The 23,576-nt window shown below is 45.2% G+C and overlaps 1 protein-coding gene and 1 non-coding gene across 2 annotated transcripts in view; one reads left to right on the top strand and one right to left on the bottom strand.

Annotated features, from left to right (window-relative positions):
* Rubcnl (rubicon like autophagy enhancer) overlaps positions 1-23,162 on the bottom strand; it is a 36,227-nt gene extending 13,065 nt beyond the window's left edge. Inside the window, exons 1-6 of the mRNA XM_021182250.2 lie at positions 23,092-23,162; positions 6,744-7,352; positions 3,633-3,715; positions 2,929-3,130; positions 716-817; positions 220-280 (exon numbers count right to left, since the gene is read on the bottom strand). Of these exons, the coding sequence (XP_021037909.1) occupies positions 220-280; positions 716-817; positions 2,929-3,130; positions 3,633-3,715; positions 6,744-7,320 (1,025 nt within the window). The 5' untranslated portion in view covers positions 7,321-7,352; positions 23,092-23,162. The remainder of the gene's footprint in view (positions 1-219; positions 281-715; positions 818-2,928; positions 3,131-3,632; positions 3,716-6,743; positions 7,353-23,091) is intronic.
* On the top strand, positions 16,108-16,246 carry LOC115029293 (small nucleolar RNA SNORA48). Its single transcript, XR_003834868.1, has one exon. It is a non-coding gene; the product is annotated as a small nucleolar RNA SNORA48 (small nucleolar RNA).
* Positions 23,163-23,576: the final 414 nt, after the last annotated feature.

The raw sequence follows: 23,576 nt of genomic DNA, 5'->3' as shown, positions 1-23,576 counted from the left end.
AAGATGGGTCTTTCCCCATCAGTTAACATAGTCAAGATAATACAGGCAGGCAGAGGGGCCCAACTCTTCTGGATTCTGGATTCTGTCAAGCTGACTGTGAACACTGGCCATCAAGGATCCCCATCTGTGGCTACATGGCACAATACGTGCTGTCAATGGCACAGTGGCTTCATAGAAAGCCCTAGGAGTCCAGGGGTCTAAACACAAGAAGGCACATACCTCTTTGAAGAGTTATAGAAGCATCTGCAGCCTTTCGTGATGTCATTATATTTCCCAAGTTCTGTGGAAAAAGGAAAGAAAGGGTGATAGGGTGTTTTAGCACGCCTCACCCAGTTAATTTTATAAGAATTCAAAGATATACAAAGTCCCTGCAGCATTCAGGGAACCAGCAATGGCTGGATACCTACAAACAACAGTATGAGACTCCAGGTAACCACCGGAGATGAGAGTTTATATAGACCTCATCAAAAATAGCACATCGAAACCACAGCAGAACTAATGTATGTCTGCGTTTTTGTTCAGCTTCACAGGTGAGATGAACAATTAGCAGACATCAGAGACAAGGAAAACAGCTTTTCCTTTGAGTAGCAGGGACATAACCTCTTCCTGGAAGAGGTTTCCTCAAAAGTCCCTGACATAGCCTTGGCTGTGGTATCTGCTGGTGTGTGTGTGTGGTGTGGTGAGGAGATGGGTGTGAGGAGGTTCTGGGTCTCACCTAACATGACCAATTTGTTCAAGTCATGTTTGCAGGCCTCTCCTGCCACAGGGCAGTAAGAAAGGGTCTCAGCCACTGGGCTGACCTGGAGTGCAGCACAACCTGAAGAGAGAAGGGAGACAGATTTCATGATCAAGAAGCAAGGCTGGGGCTGGAGAAATGGGTCAGGCAGTAGAGCATCTGCTGTGCAAGTGTGAGGACCTGAGTTCAATTCCCAGATCCGACAGAAATAGCTGATCCTGGTAGTTTGTGCTTGTAATAATCCCAACACAGGAAGAGCTCTTGGGAGCTCACTTGAGTCAGCCTATTCTAGCCAGAGTTCCAAGCCAAGTGAGAGAGTTCATTCCAAAAAACAAAATAAAAAACGGGGCAGTTCTTGACAACCAAAATATTCTCTCTCTCTCTCTCTCTCTCTCTCTCTCTCTCTCTCTCTCTCTCTCTCTCTCTCTCTCTCTCTCTCTCCTCTCCCTCCTCCTTCCCCTCCCCCCCTCTCTCTCTCACACACACACACACACAGGAACACATGGATGCACACAGGAACACACACATGCTCACATGCCCACACATTTGTACCCTCGTTCATACATGAACAAGCACACACCTGTTTAAACACATATGCATGAATCCCACAATAAGCAAAACGGTATGTTCAGACCAGTCTGCAGAAGAGGAGGAGGAGGAAGACAATGAAGAAGAGGAAGGTAGAGAGAAGAAAGAGAAAGAAGAGGAGGAAGGGGAGGGAATGGCATAGCTCCCAACTGACAGTTATTGGGGAGGGGGCTAAAGGTGCAGCTTCAAGGACTAACAGCTGAAGGAAACTAGTTTATGGTCTCTCATTCACTATAATTTAGTCAAATAGGCTGATGCGATTTGTTTGATATTTTCCCATTATAATACAAAGTTTAAAATAAAATTAAAGAAGGCTAAGAAGAGAAAAGAAAAAGCCAACCTTCCCAGATACATAGTACAGAGCACATGGTTCTATGGGGTTAAGTCATGTCCCTCCAAAGTTCATGTCCACCTAGAACGTGAATGTAGCCTTATTTGTCGATAGAATCTGTACAGACAAAAGGGAAAGAAAGTCAAGCTGTACACGCACACACACACACACACACACACCATGGGGTTGTGAAGAATGATGAATAGTGAAGATATGTTAAGTTAGAGGCTAGCCCCGCCCACCCGGAAGCTGGAGACCTGAGTTTACCAGCAATGTAGAAATAGAGTGTCTTTAAACCACATGGGAATAGTGAGTGTTAAGTCAGAGGATCTGGGAACCCAGCAGGTGGGCAAGTTTGAAGGGTGCCAGCCACATAGAAAGACACTTGGAAGAGAGGCTCAGGGCTAGAAACCCAGGTTTCTCAGAGGAGGAGGGTAAGTATCAGCCTAGAGGAAGCAACTGATGGAGACAAAATCTGCCAGAAAGTGAACCTGGGTGTTGGAGCTGAATACAGGAATTGCTTTAAGAAAGCTAACATTCCTTGCCTGCTTTGGTGGCCTTTCCTCCAGAAGGAACTCCCTGGGCTCCCAGCTGCCCTTCTTAGTGACTGGCCTGGACCCTCACCTCTGCATGGCGTTATCTCTCTCACTTCCTTGGCCCCAGCTCCAGGGCTTCTGCTCTTGGCAAAGTATCTTACCATCACCAAGACCCAACCATCACCAAGAACAGGTAGGTCCATTATTTGCTAAAGGAATGAAGATGGACGCCGTGGGCAAGGAAAGCAATGTGGAAGGAGACGTGGGAAAACGCTCTGTAATGGAAAATGAAGCAAGATGGAAGACAGCAGCAACCTCAAAAAGGAAGAATAAAATCCAAGGAAGAGCAAAGCCGGAACTGCAACACTGGCCCAGGACGGAGCATGCGCAGCCATCACAAGGCAAAATGGCAGCCTTGCGGGAGATCGCTCCCATGTGCTCAGCCTTTTCACCTGCAAAGTGACGTTAGTTATCACTAGTACATACCAAAGACCCTCCAAATTGAGTCACTGAAAATAACACACACACACACACACACACCTCATAATGTTCTAAGTTAGTTTCTCATTCTGAACTGAGTCACATTCATGACGATCCTAGGATGCATGTGGCCAGTGGACCGTGGGTTGAATACATCTTCAAAGGATGGGGAAAACGTCCCTCTTTCAGGAACGGACAGAGGACACAGCTTGAGCTGAGATCACAGCACTCAGCATTCAAGCATCTGCCCAACTTACCTTCACAGCCAGTGTGTGAAGAAGCCGAGGAGCCTGGCTCCTGCTTTGTATGGGTATAAAAGGTCACTTCCGCTCCAGTCCCACGTAACCTGTTGGCGTCTTCTGTGCCCCATCTCTCTGGCTGCTGTTGATTCGGGAGGTTGCATTTCATATTCTCTATTACTGAGATAATCATGTCTGCAGCATAAAAATGGAGATTTTCCTGCAGGGGGGCAAAAAGGTCAATTCAAATAGGAACATAATCAACTTTTCTTCGGAGTATGGATAAGATTTCAAAATTGAAGAAAAGCCACTTAAGTGACTACAAATAAGGATAAAAATAACTTGATCTAACTAGATGATGAAAAATACATCCAGAGACACAGATATACCAAACTGAATTAATTTATTTCTCAGGACTGGAGATTAAACACAACATCATATATGCACAGTAAGTGCTCCATTACTGAGCCCCATCCCAACCATCAAGTTGCATGTCTTATGATAGAACACCGTCGGTGGATAGAGCCCAGAACCTGACTTAGCTCCTTAGTCATGCACAACTGAGCACACCGTGTCTGAAGACTTCAGTTTAGCGCTCCTGGCGGCCTCCATCAAATATTGAAAAGAACCTCTTAGGCTGTACTGCGTCAGGGTGGTTTCCATGGTCACATCGCGCACCACTACTGACAGACTCAGGCCCTCAGTGGCCAAGAGGCGCTCACCTTTTCTACGTCAGCGGGCAGCATGAACATCTCTAGTGGGAAGAAATTCCAAGCATGGCTTCTGCTGCTGCTCCGAGCATCACCTGCCAACACAGCGAGCCATTAAACATGGAGAAAGGAGATGGCTCCGTTAATAAAGTGCTTGCTAGGCAACACTGAGGACCTGAGTTCAAGCTCCTATTGCATCAGGCACTGGTTAACCCAGTACTGTAGCGGTGGAGACAGGAGGAACCCTGGGGCTTCGTAGCCTGCTGGGTTAGAAAATTAGTGAGCTGCAGATTCAGTGAGAGCCTCTGTCTCCAAAAGTGTGTGTGTGGAGGCATGGCGGGGGGGTTAGGGGGAGGGGTGGAGAACGGAGAGACGTGCAGAGGAAGACACATGACTTTGACTTCTGGCCTCCACATACACATGCGCACAGGTGAACTCCCATAAAACAAAAGAAAAACACACACACAAAGAACAAATATGGGGAAAATTGTTGGGTTTCCCCGCCCCACAGTCACCTGGCAATAGCCAGGCTACCTAACTCACTATAAAAAGGGTGGCTTGCCTCCTCCTCCTCTCTTCTCTCCTCTTGTTCTTGTTCTTCTTACTCCCTTCTCTTCCCTCTCTGTCCCTATTCTCCCCATTCCCCACCCATCTCTCCATGTTCATTGTTCATGGCCAGCCTCTCTTCTCTCTCTCTCTCCCTCTCTCTCTCTGCCTTTCTCTGTCTCTACTACCCTGGCCCTCACCCCCAACTCCCTTCCCCGTGCCCTAAATAAACTCTGGAGAGATGGCTCAGTGGTTAAGAGCACTGACTGCTCTTCCAGAGATCCTGAGTTCAGTTCCCAGCAACCATGTGGTAGCTCACAACCATCTGTCATGGGATCTGATGCCCTCTTCTGGTGCATCTGACGAGAGCTACAGTGTACTCATATACATGAAATAAATAAACAAACAATTCTTTACAAAAATGACTACAGGATCACTTCCCCAGCACTTCCTTAGCTGGTGGCAACCTGCCCCAAACTTCCTGTTGCACACACAATGTCATCTGACAGCAAACAGGGCTTCAGTCAAGCTCGGACCACTGTGCTGTGTCATTCAATCTTACACCCTCACCCACTCCTTACTGGCAACAGGCAACACTAAAGCAAGTTGTTCCTATCACATAACTGCTAACTGCAGCCTGGGACGGAAGTGAGATTTCCGGACAGTCAAAAGAGCTATGCTGTCCTAACCTGATAAATTAAGAGATGCTGCCAATGTCTGGGGAACTGTGGGTTCTCAGATGCCAGACAAATGCAGGAAGTGTCACCCCAATACTTCCTGTTGAACAAAGTCGGTCAGAAATGGAAGACTAGAGAGACCTCTTCACTGAGGTAAATATTTCAGAGGCTTGGATGTGGGAATCGTTCACCATCTCTGCCAAGCATCCTGCCACTGTAACTAGAAGGGGTGATGAAACTAAATTGCTGGTTTGTCTTCTTCAACAAAAACAGGAAGCTGGCAGAATTTTGTCCCCTAAGTTACACGTAAAGACCTGAGTGCAGAGGAAAAAGCAAGAGAGGGTGCCCAGACCTGTTAGGGCTTGGTCACGAAATCTCTCCTGCCTTGAGTTGGGATTATTACCTGTTATTCCATAAGGAGAGAGAGAGAGAGAGAGAGAGAGAGAGAGAGAGAGAGAGAGAGAGAGAGAGAGAGAGAGAAGGTATTTTGTAAACATGTAGATTCTGTTCAAGCAGTAGAACCCAGGAGATTGTTCCTACGGTCTCAGGAAATGCTTCCATCCACACAAGAAGGTCCCACAGCTGCCATTAGAGATATGTCATAGGAAATCCCGTGCCTTAGTGACCAATATTTGCCTCCCCCCTTATGCTGCTCTACATAAAGGAAGAGAGAACCTGTAACTCTGGACTTTTGTTTCGTAATTCCATAGAATGACTCTCGAGAGTCTTGTCAGGTATGATGGCTCACTCCTATGATCTTGTCACTCAGGACGTGAAGTGAGGACTTCCTTCTGTCTAAGACCAGTCTTTCTGGCAGTCTAAGACCAGTCTGCTACACAGAGTGAGAGCCTGGCTCAAAAGCAAACAGAAGAACACCTCAAAAAAACACTGGACAGCTTTTAAAGGTATCAAGAAGGATTGTGGGGAAACGCTGCCTTCAGACAAAAGGGGCCACAGTCCTTGACTTGGCTTGGGGGCTCATTTTGCACCATTGCTTTTCTAGGAGAAAGACAAAGAGGCAAAAAACACTAAGCTAAAGAACTACTTGTTGCACAAGGCTATGACAAGTGGGTTCGGGCTCAGAGGTCATTACCGATCGGTGGCTTATTATAGCTTGTTATCACGATGGTTTGTTTACGTGGAGAAAGGCTGCTCCCAGGTGCCAATCTAGCAGCAACCTCACCTCTCCATCAGCAACCTCTGTATCTGCAAGCTGCTCTTCATCCTGAAAACTACAAAATATTTTCCAAACTACTTGAAGCAGGGCTCGAAACTCATAGCATGAATATAACATAAGAATCCTTTAAAAGAAAATAAAGACAGCTACCTGACTCTTGCCCGTTACTCTGAGTGGACAGCTTTGCTGTTTTAAGAATATATGCATTACTTCACATCAAGGGGCACCCTTGTTTTCACACCAAGAGGCTTTGGCCTTTGGGGAGTATTGTGGTGACTGCTTTCAAATTTGCTATTTCCTCAGCTGTCTGTGCTCGAATTAGAAGAGAGGAGGCATGTCCACCCGCCTGAGCACTACTATACAGCAAGTTCCTTTTGAATCTGTAATACCATTCCCATCTACAGTAGGTTGGATGCTCCTAATGTTTCTACCTGCAGACAAACTAATAATGATCCCAAAGATGGCTCCTGGAACTAATTATTAACCATGCTAAGCTAAAATGATGACCTTCCTCTTCTCAGTGAAAGAAGATGATAGCTGATCTACCTATTGTGACTCTCACAGAGTCTGGGATAGTGCTACTATTAAATGAGCTCACGCATTGCTTTCTGGTCAAGGTAGAAGGCCATGAACTTTGTTTCTCATGGCAAAGACAATAGGCAAATTTTCAAGCCAGCCCAGACAAACACAGAGATGGAGAATAGAGGAAGTCATTAGGGTTACCGTCATCTGTAGAAGCTGTCAAATGAGGAGACTCAGAAAGGGCACTGCCCTCCTTAGGGGATAGGGAAGTGGCCACAATCTTGGGGTTTTTGAGCAGAGATTCCTGCTGAGGATGAACCTCTTGCTCTTCTGTAGCCAAGAAGAAGTCACCCTCCTTTCCCCCGGAGCAATGAGCAGAGTTGCTGCAGATGACATCAGCAGTATTCTCAGACAGTGGCATCTCAGTCAGGGAGTCCCTGTAGGACAATATCGAAAGGCGCAAGGGAGAGGGAGTGTCCAGCACCACGTGGTTCTCACTGCTCTGCACGGTTGGTCTTTGGGGGCATAATTCTTGAAGTGGCTGCTGCACACACAGCGGGTTGATCCAGGAAGCTTTGTGTCTTAGGAGCCTCACATCCAATTGGCAAGCAGGTTGGTCAGTGTCCTGGAAGGCATGGTTGCTCCCTTCACAGAGGTCCACAGGAGAGTCTCCCCAGCCTATGGACTGGGACACCATTTTTCCAGGTATGGAGTGAACGTGCTCAAAACACAGCTCTCCAATGGCCGTTGTACCACTGGGCGCGATTCTTGAATTCATCACATAGCCAGCTGGAGATCTGAAGAGTTTATCTGTAGTGAGCAAGAATCATTCCAGGTAAATAAAGAGTCCAGTCATGGTTTTGGTTAAAAATTATTGTCAAGAAGAAAACAAAACAAAACAAAACAACAACAACAACAAAAACCACATCATTTCTTTATGCCCCATATTAACTTCTCCTTGTATGTGCAAGCAAAAATAGATAAATGACTACTAAATCAGACCAGAAACAAAACAAAACAAAGCACTAGCAGTGAGCCTAGAAGAGTTTGATGCAAGAGTAAGAAACAGTTTTCAATTAAGTGTGAACTTAATTGAAAAGGCCACAAAGACCAACCTCAGAATGCAAATGGTAATATATCAAAAGTATTATAAGATTATCTGTCAAATCAAAAATGGGTGTGCCACGTAAAAATAAGAGACAGGTTTACATCCCCTTATTGGGAGTTTATTACAGGAAAGTCAGCAAGCATCAGAATGAAAGGAGACAGCCACTAAAACCTTTGTGGCAAGCCACTCACATTAACTCAAACATTCCCGACACCTCTAAGAACTTAGCATTAGCTGCTAATATTTCTTAAATGATGCTGGGACTCCATCTTTTAAATGATTCTGACTGGTTTCAGCTGTAGTGAATGGGATGATGGCTGAAATGCTGATCTGCACAGCGAGAAGCCCTTTGTCACAATCTCTCCAGGCCCAGCAAACATGCCTTTTTACTGTCCATCTTTGAGAGCAAAGGGAGAGAGAGCCTCTCCAAGTCAGCCTTCACACAGACGAACTCCATCTGAGCAAGTTTATCCCAGATGAAGAGTGCCACAGCACGTGGGGTTAGCCTTCCGTGACCAAAATACCTGAGAGAAAAGCTACTTAAGGTTTTACTTGGTTCCTCGCTTCAGCACGGTCAGTCCTTGGTCACGTGATTTGTGTTACTGGGTGGAGTGACCCAGTACCTCATGGCTGTGGCGGTGTGTGGCAAAGTCAGAGACAAGAGCCTGGGTAAGACACGCCCTTCACAGGCAAACCTCCAGTCCCCTGCTTCTCCCATCCAGCCCTGGCTTCCCATAGTCGACTCAAACTTTAGATCCATCTGAAGGTGAATCCATGGATTAGGTGAAAACCCTCAAGATCTAATCCTCTCAGAAGACTGTGTCACAGACACACCCAGGGGTTTGTTCTGTCCAATCCGGTTGACAGGCAAGAGTATCATGCCATGTACCTGTGACTATGAGAGTTGACTCTAGAGCTCTGAACATCATTGCTTTGTGGGGAGCTGACCCCAACATGCACTTTTCTACCTGACTTCCCCACAACTCCAGACTCCAGGTAAGTCTATCAGATTCCCTACTTGACATTTCCCAGAGACTCTCAGTTTAATATGCCTAAATCAGATCCTGACACACACACCCAAATCTGCCCTTCTCCTACTTTCCCCATCCCAGGAAGAATATGTCTAAATCACTTGAGCCTAAGATCTAGGAGCCATGGGTGACCTATGCTCTTCCCTAGATCTCCATCTTTAGTCTACAAATTTAGAGCCAGCACATTCTTCTAAGCCACTGTCTTCTTCCTCTTGGATACATTTAACTTCACAGTAGAAAGCAAGTTTCTCTCCTACCCTTAGTCATCCACAATCCCAGGCAAATTTGAGTCCAAATTTCAAAATGAGTCCATTATTCCCCGGAGAATAGCTATGTAAGTAAGCCATGCTTTGCTCCCTTAATTCTCTGTACGTCATGTTTGTTTATGATGTGGGGTGGCGATGATTACATGGGTGGAGTACATGAAACATGAACAGTTCCAAACGGTAACATTACCCATCCGTTTGTTGCATTCTTGCATTTTGAACAGGGTCTCACTAAGTGAGCACCTAGATTGATGCTGAACTTTTGATACTTCTTCCTCAGCCTCCCTAGGGACTGGGAGGACAGGTGTGTGCACCATGACCAACTCATGGTGTTTTCTATACATTTTATTTTCAGATACAAGTTTGAAGTTAAGACAGGTCAGCCTTACTTGTAAGCCTTCTGTACAGAGAAGTGACCATAGATCAACAAGCAAACACAGACTTTCTCTCTAGGGATTTTCAGAGCCTTATAATTTCCACTTCACACAAATGGCCAGCAAGTGCTGGCTCTGCTCGGTTATAGAACTGGATCATATTAAAACTGACCAAGTCCATAGAATCTCAGTATGCCTAAAGTCACAGGCAAGCAGTGACACAGGGACACTCATGAGAGAGGAGCTTCCTTTTAATTATCCTATGAATTAGCATCCAGTGACCCCAGATCCTTAATTCTTAGGAGACAGCCAACACACTTTTTTTAAACATTGCAAAAGAATTCATAAATCTGCCTGCCTCTGTGCTGGGTGGGACCCCATCCTGAAATTACCATTTCTACCACACCTGGGCCTAACCTTGCTGTGTTTGAGGCTGACCTTGAACTCAGGAATCTGCCTACCTTTGTAAGCATAAACTAAAAAACTCAGCTGGGTGGGATCTCCTGCAATCACCACTCCTAAGTCTCTTCATCTCCTTCCTTGGTGTCTCCTGACAGTTGGCTCACAGCACAGCTGCTTTTGTTCCTTTACCTTCATGAAGCCCCTCGTAAAATTCATGCTGCATCCTTAGTTTTTGAGAAATTATGTTTTTGAACCCATATTTTTTTTCTTTTTGATTGGATATTTTATTTGTTTACTTACATTTCAAATGTTATCCCCTTTCCTGGCTTCACCTCTGGAAACCCCCATATCCCATCCCCCACCCTGCTTCTATGAGGGTGCTCCCCCATCCACCTACCTACTCCCACCTCCCAGCTCTGGCATTCCCCTACACTGGGGCATCTATTGAGCCTTCATTGGACCAACGACCTCTCCACTTATTGATGTCCGACAAGGCCATCCTCTGCTACATATGCAGCTGGAGCCATGTGTACTCTTTGGTTGGTGGTTTAGTTCCTGGGAGCTCTGAAGGGTCTGGCTAGTTGATATTGTTGTTCTTTGTATGGGGTTGCAAACCCCTTCAGCTCTTTCAGTCCTTTCTCTAGCTCCTCCATTGGGATTCCTGAGCTCAGTCCAATGGTTGGCTGTGAGCATCTGCCTCTGTATTTGTCAGGCTCTGGCAGAGCCTCTCAAAAGACAGCTATATCAGGATTCTGTCAGCAAGCACTTCTTGGCATCTGCAAGAGTGTCTGGGTTTGGTGATTGTATATGGGATGGATCCCCAGGTGGGGGAGTCTCTGGATGGTCTTTCCTTCAGTCTCTGCTCCAAACTTTGTCTCTGTATTTGCTCCCATATTTTGATCTGCCTTCTAAGAAGGAATGAAGCATCCACACTTTGGTCTTCCTTCTTCTTGAGCTTCCTGTGAACCTGTATTTTTTTTTAGAGTTCTTTTACATGGCTTAGACATGTGGCTTAGACAGGTCAGCCTTACTTGTAAGCCTTCTGTACAGAGAAGTGACCATAGATCAACAAGCAAACACAGACTTTCTCTCTAGGGATTTTCAGAGCCTTATAATTTCAGCACTTACTATTTTGTGACATTAGCCACACCTTTACCTCCTGGACTCAGGCTGTCTCTGATTATCATGGAGTCATTAATGTTAACAGAGAGGACTTTCTATGACTGAGGAATATAAAATATGTGCATTATTATACAAACAAGCTTTATACCCACAGCAGCCTTTGACACTGGTGAAAGCCCACTCCTGCTGGCCCTGTCCCGGGGGCAGGAACCATGTCATTCTATCCCTACCAAGGCCATGCCAGACCTGACAAGTCTCCTAACAGTGGAGGTGTGTCTCTGACTCTTTTGCCTGTTCTTGGGATTCTTTCCCTCCTACTGGGTTGTCTCATCCAGCCTTGATGTGAGGGTGTTTGCCTAGTCTTACTGTAACTGGTTATGCCATGTTTGGTTGATGTCCCTGGGATGCATACTCTTTTCTGAAGGGAAATTGAGGAGAAGTGGATCCTGAGGGGAGGGGAGATAGGAAGGAAGGACTGGGAGGAGATAAGGGAGGTAAAACTGGTTGGGATATACTATATGAAAGAAGAGTAAAAATTTTTTAAAAAAAGAATAGATGTTATCCTTTAGAAGAAATCCTATCACAGCCTAAATGCCTGCTAACTATTTTCTTAGAATAATGGTGTTGGGGAGCAGAAATCACAAATAAAAGACCTGACAGTGAAAGATAATCTTTCTATTTTTATCTATTCTGTATTTATTATCTATCTTTAACTGAAACAAAAATACAAACTGGAGAAATGGCTCAGCAGTAAGAGTACTTGTCACTACTGCAGAGCATGCAGACTCAATTCCCAGCTCACACCCATCCACGAGGATTCATCAGATATACACACGGTGCACATACATGTATGCAAAACATGCATGTACATAAAACTAACTAAATAAATCTAAAAGGACTATGTATGTTTTTATAGAAGACTACAGGATGTTTGAAAATGTCTGCATTATAGAATCGCTAAATTGAGAGAGCCAATGGACATTCTTTTCTAGTTTGTTTTAGACTTCTGTGATAAACACCATGACGAAAGACAACTTGAGGAGTCTGATGGCTCATCTTGCTTGTCAACTTGACTATATCTGGAACCAACTAAAACCCAAGCACACCAGTGATGGATTTTCTTGATTGGATCATTTGAGGTGGGAAGACCCACTATATATCTGAATTACTTACAGACAGGGGACCCACTCTAAATTTGAACCATGCCTTCTGGTACCAGCCAACATAAAATAACATGCAAGTAGAAAGCTTTTATTTTTTTTTGCCTGCTTTCCCTCATTCCCAATGGCAAGTTCATCTATCCTGCTGCTGAGGTATTTTTCTCACTGGTATTAGAACCCAATTCTTCAGAACTTCAACATATACCAAAGACCAGCTACATACCAAAGACATCCATGTATTGAACAACTACTGTATTCTTGGCCTTTCCATCAGGAGATCACCACAGTTGAACTAGCTGGACCACAGCCTGTAAGCTAGGTAATCACATAATTTCTTTTCATTGAAATATATATGTTTCATTCCATCAATTATGTTCTTTTAGAGAACCCTGACTAACACAGGAAGGAAAGATGTTTCGGCTTATAGCCCATCATGAAAACAAGTCAGGGCAGGAACTCAAGGCAGGAACCTGGAAGCAGAAATTGAAGCAAGAGAGCATGGAGGAGTGCTACCTACTGGCTTGCTTCTGTGGCTTGCTCAGTTTTCTTTCTTATAAACCCCAAACCACATTCCCAGGTATGGCACCACCCACAGCAAGCTAGGTCCTCTTACATCAATCATTAAGAAAATGTCCTCACAGATTTGCCTACAGGCCAATCTGATGGAGGAATCTTCTCAAGTGAAGTTTCTTCCCAGATGGCTCTACCTTTTGTTAAATTGAAGAAAAGTTAACCAGAGTGCATTCTCACTTATATTTTGTGTGCATGGTATGGTAGCTTGAGCCCTACAGACTCATATATTTTAACACTCAATTCCCAGTGGGTAGAACTATTTGGGAAGGATCGGGAGGTGTGGCCATGTTGGAAAGGATTTTTACTGAGGCTTTTAGGTTTCTTGTGATTCCCAGTATTCACTCTCTGCCTTATGGTTGCAGATCAGGATGTGAGCTCTTGGGTGTTCTTTTGTTCTGACATCATCGTCTAATCCTCTGAACCATACACCAAATTAAATGCTTTCTTTTATAAGTTGCCTTGGTCATGGTGTTTGATATCAGCAATAGGAAGTAACTAAGACACATGGTGAAGACACTTGAAACATACAGTCATTAGTTATAATGTTGTAGAACAAATCTCTTGAACTTATTGTTCCTGTCTAAGCGAAACTGGATATCTCCCCAATTATTCTCTATTCTCCAGGCCTTGCCAACCACCATTTGCCTCCCTGTTTTTGTGTGCTGGACTATTCTACGTATGAGCGAGCTGTTTGGTGTTTGTCTTGCTGAGTGGTTTATTTCACTTGGTACATACAGTGCCCCAAAATCTATGCATGTTGTCAAAAATGACAAGATTTTCATCCTCTCTCAGGTTGACTACATTCTGCTGTGTATATATACAGTATTTTTTTTTAAGATTTAGTCATCTATTGATGGACATTTAAATTGATTCCAAACCTTGGCTACATTGAACAGCCATAATAAAGAGGAGTGCAGATGTCTCCAGCATGATGATTTCACTTCTTTTGGATATTTACCCATAAATAAGACATCTCCCTCATTTGGCAGTTCTGTTTACAACGATGGATGACCCGCCATAGTGTTCCCATAATGGCAGTGCTGTTTCATTAGCACCAAAAGCATACAAGGTCCCCCTTTCCCATCTCCTCACAAAGAAAATTTATTATTACTGATTTCCTGTTGTTTACTAAACACACGAAGTAGTAGGCAAATGTGGTTAAAAATGAGTAAATCTTCAAATGTAGCATGTGATCAAATTAAGGGACATTTCCCTATAGCCTTTTAAGTCTCTCTCCGGGTCTACTTCCCTTCAGACCCTGACTTCAACAACGATTCAGATTCACATCCCTCACATGCAGCAGACTGAATCAATCTTGTCAAACTGGAAACATTAAGATGCCCAGCAACATAAAGTCCAAGCTTCTATGTAGCATCCAGGATCAAAATAAATAGAGATTTAAAAAGGTCAAAGTTTTACAATGTTATCCTGTAACAAGGTCAGCAGGAAGAACATAGTGTCTTACTGCAGCGGCTGCTGGGTGATGTCATAGGTACTCTTCTCGGTTCAAATGTTTAGTAATAGAGATTTGCTAATAGCTCTGCAGGTTTGCTGTCAGAAGCACAAAGAGCAATGACTGACAGCTGTTAAAGTAATAGGCATGGTGGCACATTGACAAATGGACCGTTGCACATTCTCTTTCCCATCGTTGCTCAGTAGTGAAAACTCACGTGAGTTCAGGTGCTAATGTATCAATTTGAGAAGTGAAATGGGTGGAGAAGGGACTTGCCCCAAGTTTTACTCTGGTAATCAGCAGAAGTAGACCAAGAGGAAAGGCTGACACCTGAGCCAATCAGGAAACCCTCAGTTAACAAGGAACCCTCAGTTTCTGGGCAATGCAATCTTAAGAACTTTCCTACCAGATTTACTTTAAGATACAGAATTTTAATGCAGGCTGAAATTTGTGGCTCATGCCTAGAAATTCAGCATTGGGGTGGGGTGGGGGGGCTGAAGCAGGAGGATCTTCAATTACAGGATAATTTGCTCTATTTAATGAGCTCCAGGTCAGTGTGGGCTACATACATTGTGAGACCCTGTCTCAAGCAGCAACAATAAAAGCAGAATCAAAATCCCAGCACTTGGGAGGCAGAGACAGGCAGATTTCTGAGTTCGAGGCCAGCCTGGTCTACAGAGTGAGTTCCAGGACAGCCAGGGCTACACAGAGAAACCCTGTCTCGAAAAACAAGACAAAACAAAAAAAGCAGGATCAAGAACTGAAGCTCTCACTGAGCGTGGTGGCATATGTAACCCCAGCTACTCAAGAGGCTGGTGATTTCCAAGGTGGTGAACAGTCTGGGAAATGTGTCAAGATCTGTTTCAGAATAAAATTTAAAGGGGCTGTGGGTGTAGATCAGGTTCATTCCCCACTTCCCCACAAGAAAGGAGTTTCATTTATATGCCTCATACTTTTCAGCTACTTTAATATACTACATAATTATAAAGCACATGAAAAAACAAACACATTACTTTTGCTTTTCAATGAATATTCTTTTACCTTAAAAACAGCTTGCATTTGGGAGACCACTGCTCAAGTAATGTTCCATTTTTAGATGTTATAGATGGAAAACAGTAATAAACGGTCTGGGGCTCTAACGGTCAAGAGGCAGAAGCAGGAGGAGAATATGAAGCCTGAGGCCAGCCTGAGCTATATAGCAGGTAGCAAGACTCATAGCACATCTCAACAAACAAACAAACAAACAAAACAAAACCATCCAAACCAACCAACATGAAACAAGAAAAATACCTGAACATAATCAAAAACTAGATAAGACATTGAAAAATATCTATTAATCCAGAAACATCTGAGTTGATACTTGAAAGATAATCTAGATTTTCATACATGAGCAAAATAAAATAAAAATTTTCCATGTTGGAAAAATGTTTGGCGTATCACCAAAGGTAACACAAACCTATCATTTGATCTAGAAATTCTTATAGGTACATATACCTATAAGAAATGTATAGAGAAAATCTTTGTGCTGTATGGTTGCATCACTTGTCAATTAAAAAAAAAACTATGGCCTATAGGAAAGGGTGGAATAGAAGGCAGGACATGTGGTAGGCAGAAAGGATTCTGGGCTAGAGTCAAGTGCAGAGAATTAGCCTGGGAACATGGAGAAGGTCAGAAACATGGGAGCTGAGCAGAGGTAAGCAGCCACACAGCAGAACTTAGATTAGATAGGATATTAAGCTATGATCTAATTGGGAAACAACCAAAGATTATGGCATAGGTGTTTGTCGATACATTTTGAGTTTCAGAATTGTTATTCTGAGACCTTGGGTCTGGAGAAAAAAAACTCACTTTTTAAAGAAAGGAGATAGGGTGTTCAACAAAACTTGCACTTGAGTGTCATCACAGACAAAAGTGGAAATATTCCAAATGTCTACCAACCAATGAATACATAAACAAAGGGTCCTGTAACCATACTGTAAAATAGAGCTTAGTCATATAGAAATGAATACCATCATGAATGAGCCAAGAAATAGAAGTCAGACACAAAAGACATTTCTCAGTCATAAGTTATATCAGGACCCCTGACAATGGGCAAAGAGACACTTTGTGGGGTTGCTCTTATATCAGACGGGGCAGAGCAGGTGGTAGTCCTTTGTTCATCCTAACTTGATGCCTGGCTTGGTGGCCTAAGCTGTTTTATGCCTAGAACACCTAAGAAAAAACAAAAAAACAAAACAAAACAAAAAAAACAAATCAAATCAAATCCAGGCAGCATAGTAGAGAAGGAGGAAGACAGACAGATACTTGTATTGCATTCTGCTATACCACACAGTGTGGGTTCCTACAGACCTCTCAGACAGGCCATAGACACACAACCCCCCTACCACCACGCAGTGCAGCATGAGAAGAGGAAGACAGACAGAGACCTGCAGACCTGCATGGCACCCGAAGGCCTGCCCTCCAGCACAAGGCCCAGGCGGGCTGTAGACATCCGCTTGCTACCACACCAAGCAGCACAAAGGATGTCACGCCAGCCCGTGGGCAGCCTGCAGCAGGAACCACCACAATGTGTGAGTATGTGGTGGCCAGATGAGAGAGAAAGGCAGGAAGAATACATTGAGCATCATGAAGAGAGATGAAACTGAAGACTTGAGGGTGGAGAGGAGTAGCCAGTTGTGAGTGGCCATCCCTGCCACCTGGGGCCATTGGTGAAGTCCTAGCACAAGCTGCCCCACTAAGTGCCATGTCTGGGTCCATGGCTCCACAACAGCAGGTTTCAGTGTCAAAGTCCACAGCTCATATTACCACTAGAAAACATGGAGACATCCTGTTCATGGCAGCTGCTGGGGACCAGTGGGTGTCCAGGGGCTCGGCAGAACTGGCCCCACCCCTCACTTGCTGCAGCACTCTGGAAGGTTGGCCTATCTCTCACCCTTGACAGCACTTGGAACCTATACCTCATTCAGGCCGTGGAGCTGGACCTGATGATGAGGTGTGGGTGAGCCAGCCCTGGTGTCTGAGAGCCCTGGGTCCTGTTCCTTGATGGCTGCAGCACTTGGGAGATCAGGTCCTGCACCTCACCTGGGCAGCAGGTTGATGGGACAGAGATGAACCTGTCTGAGGGCAGGAGAGCCGGAGAGATGAGCCTGCCTCCTGTCAGTGATGGCACTGGGTGACCGAGCCAGAGCAGTGCTGGAGAACTTGCTCTGGTGGTGTGGATGAAGGAGCACCAATGCACTGAGAAGATCAGCTACCACCTCTGCCCAGATCCAGGGCTCTGAGTTGGGGCATCTTGACACCTACATCATCTGCATACAGTTGGGACTTGTGAAAGGGCCAGTCCAGAGCTGCAACATCTCCACAGCAGAGCAGCAATGGGATGACCCAGAAGAATTCTGGTGAGGATTCTCTATCGATGGTGTCACAGAAAGCCAGAGATCTTGAACCAGACTCATTGCAATGAACATTTGCAAGTGACAATAAATGGACAGAGGGACACACTGTGACACACTACAGCTTTCATGGTGAGTTGTTTTCTATGCCTTGTCTTTTGTTTTGTCAGTGGTGGTGTGTATGTGTTTTATTTGTAGGGAGGGGGGAGCGTTGCAAGGGTAAAGGGTGGGCATGAGGCCACAGGGAGATGACTGGGACTGGGGTGCAAGATGTGAAATTCATGAAGAATCAATAAAAAGTCTTTTAAAAATTAAATGAAATGATTGAAATCCCACCCACCCCACCCCCAAAAAAGTATTTATATAAACTGTCCAAAAGAGATGAATCCTGAGAGACTGAGTAGATTAGCAGCTCTTAGAATGGAGGAGAGAGGCAAGGAGCTGATTAAAGGGAAACAGATTTACTTCTGAGGTGAAGCAAGTGTCCCAAAGCAACCACGGTAGTGGCACCCACTAAGGTTCATTGGCTGGTACAAGAAACAAGAGTCAAACGGTGTCTGGATCTTATATTGCTCTCAGCAATGCTATTTTTTGTATTGAAATCGTAAGAAATGTCCCTCTCACTTCAAGAAAACCTAAGGAAGACTAGAGAGAGCTGGTGGATCAAATAATGGTCGGAGGATCACCAACTGCAAGGCTACAGATGTCCCGGGGTGGTGGGAGAAGGCAGGAAAGAGAAGCAGAGTGTGTAAAAGGGAGGGTGAATGCGTACACCTAAAATAGCACAGAGAAGGAGGGGAAGTAAAAGTGGAAAAACCACAGCAGCACTGTCTAGAGAGAAAAAAAAAAGGATGGTGAAGAAGGCTTCATTAATAGATAGCTTCTGGACGGCTATCACTGACCCTGTCCCTCGAGCACCCCCACACGCTCACACATGTACCCTGTCTTTCAAACAGCACTACAGGAATGAATCTTTGACCTGGTTTACAGAGAGAAAACAAGGCCCTGATGCTAAGCACCGGGGTGCGTTTGGCTAGGTGCCTATCTTTTAGAAGTACGCACAGAAAGACTTAAGAAGTAACAGAATTTCTCACATTGCTTTCAGATAGTGCCAGAAGGGATGGATGTGGAAGAGAGACTTTGTTAACCACACCGGAACTGCCAGAGTTGGTAGAAGACAGAGCTATTTGTTACACTACTCTTTTTACTTTTAAGTGGAAAATTTCCACTTAATTTTAATTAAATTGTTGAATTTTCTTATAGGTAAAATAATAAGACTCTCAACATGCCCTACACATATGACCTATGACCTCTCTGACCTCCCTTTCCTACCTGGACCACACTTGCCCTCCATCACTTCAGCGGCTGGGTCTTTATGAGAATGGACCCATTACCTTTCAATCACCCAGGGGTGTGCTATCCCATTTCCCATCCACTTTTTCTGGATAGGAGTTTTCTTCTGAAGTCATTCTCATCAGCTCATAGCTGACACTTAGACAGCACTTAGTTTGCACCTTAAACTGTTCTAAATTTTCTACACACACTAATTAGGGCGCAATCTTTCAATAGATTTCAGATTATTACCAAGTGAGCCAATCCATAATAAAAATAAACTCTCTTGCTTTCCAAATCGCAGCAAAGAGGCCAGAGGACAAGGGTAAGATGAAGCCTGTTAAAAGTGAAGATGACTACGAAGTCTTGGTACGGGAACAAACCCAGACGTTCTCTACTGAAGGAAGATGATCCAGAAATGTGGACACCTGACCTAAACTTAACTTGTGTTCTAAAAGCAGGAAGGAGGGAAAGAAAAGGCAAATGGGATGGGAACCAGCCCAGACCTCCAAACCATACCAGGAGATGTTAACAGGACTGTCTCTTGGGAAAGGCACACACAGCTTGGAAAGCTATTTTAATGGGTAGACCAGGCCAACGAATAGAACCCTGAATTCCGCAGACACTAATCTTTCTCCAGATTAACAGTACCTACCACTGTGCTGTCCTAGCTACGGGGTTACTTAAATCTCTGCGAGACTTTAAAATGAGAAGGAATAACCAAAAGCTTGTATAAGGTTTTCATGGTTTTTTTTTTTTCTTTTTTTTTTTTTTTTCAGGTTACAGGACAATTCAGGTCCTTTGCTAACTGAGCCATGTTTATGTTTTTAAATAGTTCGTGTCTCCCTAAGCCAACCCAAAAGCTGTCTATTGAAAACTAAACTCCAGACGAAGAAAGAGCAGAGAAAGATGCTGCATATATATTCAGGGGCCATATGTTGTCAGATTCACTAGAGTGTGTTGCAATAAAAAGGGGATGAAGAACATAAGAAGGAAAAACAGCCGTACTACAAGTTCCAGCCCTTGACATCAACTAGAAAAAAAGCACCTGCTCACACCTCAGACTTCCAAGTTCTTCCAGCTGCAACAACAACAATAACACACACACACACACACACACACACACACACACACACACATTCACCTTGGAGGTTAATGTGCATTTCTCTCTTAATAAATATAAAGCCAAAAGGTTCAATCTTGAGAGAGACAGGGAGGGGGAGGAGGACGGAGGGGGAGGAGGGAGGGGGAGGGGGAGGGGGAGGGGAGGGGGAGGGGGAGGGGGAGAGAGAGAATGATTTTCAGTCCCAAGTGCTGGGTGAGTCGGGTTCTTTTGGGTGGCTTCATGTTCTATTCAGTTACCACGTTACCCAGATGCCACATGACAAAACCGCCAAATCTGAAACCTCCTTTCCCCCTAAGAAGTGGTTTTTCTTCTCGGTTCATACTTCATGTTCTGGTAAGCACAGAGCATCCACCCAATATGGGAATATCATCACTTCTTCATGGATCAGAAAACTGAAACCCACTGAGGTGGGGGGCGGAGCTAGTGGGCACACAGCCATTCAGTGACTCTGGAGAATCTTAGCCTGGAAACACGGGCTCCAGAGTCTCCATTCTCAACCCCTAGGCCACCTCTGCCTGTGGGATAAAGCCTAGGGCAGAGCGCGCGCACGTCACGCGAGCGCACATGCACGCACGCACACATTTCCCAGTCAGGCGATTTTATGATAGTAATAAGATACTTATGAGCTCTGTGACCTTGACCAAGGCACCGAATCTCTCTGTGCTTCATTTTAACTTCCAGCCTGCTGTGAGAACGTACTGAATTGTAGCATGTGTGCCTCCGTCTGGCACATGGCGTTCTCTAAAAGTTAACTTTGCTATTATTGCCATCATTGTTGCAGAGTGGGTCCCAGATCACCAGGAGATGGATGCTAGGGAGCCCTTGATCTATTCCTCACCCTCTAAGTCTCCCTTCAGTTCCTCTTAACTAAAATGTACAAACCAGCCAGAGATCATTTGTAATGTAATGGAACTGACAGGCACCCGTGTGGCTCAGGTTTATATTCCAGAGAGAATAAATGGTTCTTTAAGAAGAACTGCTTTAGATGTCAACAGTCACACAGTCAACCATGGCAATCTCTACATTAGACTTATGAATCTATTTTTAGTGACAAGGGAAACTATTCAAATTTATCTGTTGTGTTATGTGTGTGCATTCAGATGAACCCGGGCATGGGCCGGTAGGCTGCTGTCACTCTTTAACCTTTGACTTAGCTTCCTACCATCAAATGAAGTTCTTTCTACTTGAATACTTGCCTGTCACTCCTACAGACTCCTGCCTCTGTGAAAACAAACAAACAAACAAACAAACAAACAAACAAGGGGGCTGGAGAAATGGTTCAGTAGTTAAGAGCATGTGATGTTCTTGCAGAGGTCACAAGTTCAAGTCCTGGCACCCACCTGGTGGCGCACAGTCATCTATCGCTGGAGGATCTGAGGCCTTCTTGTGATCTCCTGAGGCACCAGACGCACACATGGTACACAGACATACATGCAGACATACATGCAGACAAAACACGAATACATAAAATAAACTAAATCTAATTTTAAAATCATGCAAGATTACAGAACGAAACTCATCATGTAAGCCTTTCGTTCTGTAAAACTCAAATTCCATCAACGTTCCTCATACCCCTTCCTCAACTCTATACAGATTCTGAAGAAATGAATGAGAAGACACAGTTCCTTTTTTTTTTTTTTTCTTTGAGACAGGGTTTCTCTGCATAGCCCTGGCTGTCCTGGAACTCACTTTGTAGACCAGGCTGGCCTTGAACTCAGAAATCCACCTGCCTCTGTCTCCCAAGTGCTGGGATTAAAGGTGTGCGCCACCACTGCAGGCAACACAGTTCTTATTATCTAATAATAAAAGGTTTTGAGGAGCAGGGTCAGGTGGCACGGCAAAGAGGAACTGAGAGCTGGGGGTGGGGGGATGAAGAAACAGACGTGTTTTGACCCTTGCCACACGGAATTATGAAAAGACCAAGCTTGCATGGAGCATCTGCTGGCCACTGCAGACAGGAGCTGTGGCCACAGTGCTGGTCACTTTCTTGTAAAGGCCACATGTAAGGCTTTTCCAGGATACCTCTGTCCCTTCAGTTCATTAATCTTTCTAACTTCTCTCCTCTCGCCAAGGGAACTGGGGGTCATGGAAGTGCCTTGACGACTCTTTGGACTTGGGACTTGTCTAAGAAATCCCAAGTTTACTAACTGGGCCCCAAACCTTTGCTCTCTCAAACCACAACTTCAACTGAAGATCTGGCACTTGGCACTGTAACTTGCCATAGGGGCACCTCCAGAATACATGGGGAGGTATTTTGTTGTGTTTGTTTGGTTTTGGTTTGTTTTATTTTGTTTTTTGAGCCTTCGTTCTCATTTAGAGTAATACCCCTTCTCAAGCATTCTCTGTTTCGTGGGCAAATCTCTCACCGGTTCAGGGAATTGCTTCAATTCCAGGTCAGCAGGTAGACGGACTTCAGGTGGAGTGTGCTTGCTTACACTGGGGAAACGTTTTTCAGCCACCTTGACAAGTCCAGGGCAGTTGGGTATGAGGATGGGGTTCTCAAGGTTCATGCCATTGAGGAACTGAAAAGAGCCAGGGGACCGCCAGGGTCCCTCTCTGTACTGCCGCAATGAGGATGCCTGGCTACCTCTCCTGGCCCTTTCCCTCCCTCAGAGTGCACTTGTTTTTGTAAAGTCACACCGCAAAAGTCCTCTTCTCTCCAGAGACAACTTCCTACAGCTCCCAAGTAACCATGACACTGTCCTGACCACCTCCAGGAACACGGGTCACCCTAAGTCATCTCTCCCTAGCCCAGGGCTCCTCATCTGCACCGTGCCTTGTCAAGCCAGTAGGGCTCGCCAGCGCTGCTTCAGGACACCTTCAGGGGTCACTGCGTCGCGGAACCTTGAGGACGAGCAGCTAGGACAGGGATGCAGCCAGGACGCTGCGGGGACGCCAGTTATCTTTGATTCCCTCCGCCCGCGACACTCGTGATCTGAAAAGCTCCGGGAAAGCGAAGCCTGAGACTGCCCGCGAGAACGCGGAGACACGGGGACGCGCTCCCGAGTGGGCGCATTTAGACCCACGCCTCACGGACACACTCTGCCCTCGGACGCCACCGACCCGCCAACCCTGGGTGTAATAAACACGAAAAACAAACTTGGCACAAATGAGCTCCCTGCCCCCAACTCCCAAGCTGCGGCTCCCCCACCTCCCAACTCTGATGTGTCAGAGCTCAAGTCAGCGAACCTCGCGGGGACCGCGGCTTACCTACGCCTCCTGGCCTTTTTATCCACCAAATAGCTACCTTGCCCCGTGGCAGCGATAGGTCCGGATCACCTCGTCCGTGTGCCAACAGCTCCGAGGTTCTGATGGTGCAGAGAGAAGCTGCCAACGAATACAGAAAGTTTTCACCAATAGAAACCGAAGTTCTCTCGACTCAGCTGAACGTGCAACTACCCTCAGATCCTCTAGGTGGCGCACGGTGCTCTTTGGGGAAAGAATTGGGATTCTTAATCCTGCACATAGCACCAGTATCCCAAGCCATCTCTGCTACAATTGGGAAATGGGTCCCTGCTTCGCCTACAAGGCTCCGTTCTCAAAACCTACTTCCATCACTTTTGACGGTTCCTTGGTTTTGTTCATTGACTTTTCCAGGTCGTGGAGCAAATGCAATATTTTGGATTATTAGTTTAACATCTCTGAAACACCTTCAGTCCCTGGGGTATCCTAGTTTGGGTGGTTTAAACTTAACT

Source organism: Mus caroli, unplaced genomic scaffold (assembly GCF_978045245.1).
Source record: "Mus caroli unplaced genomic scaffold, Mus_caroli_1 scaffold_12, whole genome shotgun sequence".
In the NCBI taxonomy this organism is placed as follows: domain Eukaryota; kingdom Metazoa; phylum Chordata; class Mammalia; order Rodentia; family Muridae; genus Mus; species Mus caroli.
The sequence above is the reverse complement of the archived record's forward strand: the minus strand, read 5'-3'. Positions and strand labels throughout refer to the sequence as shown.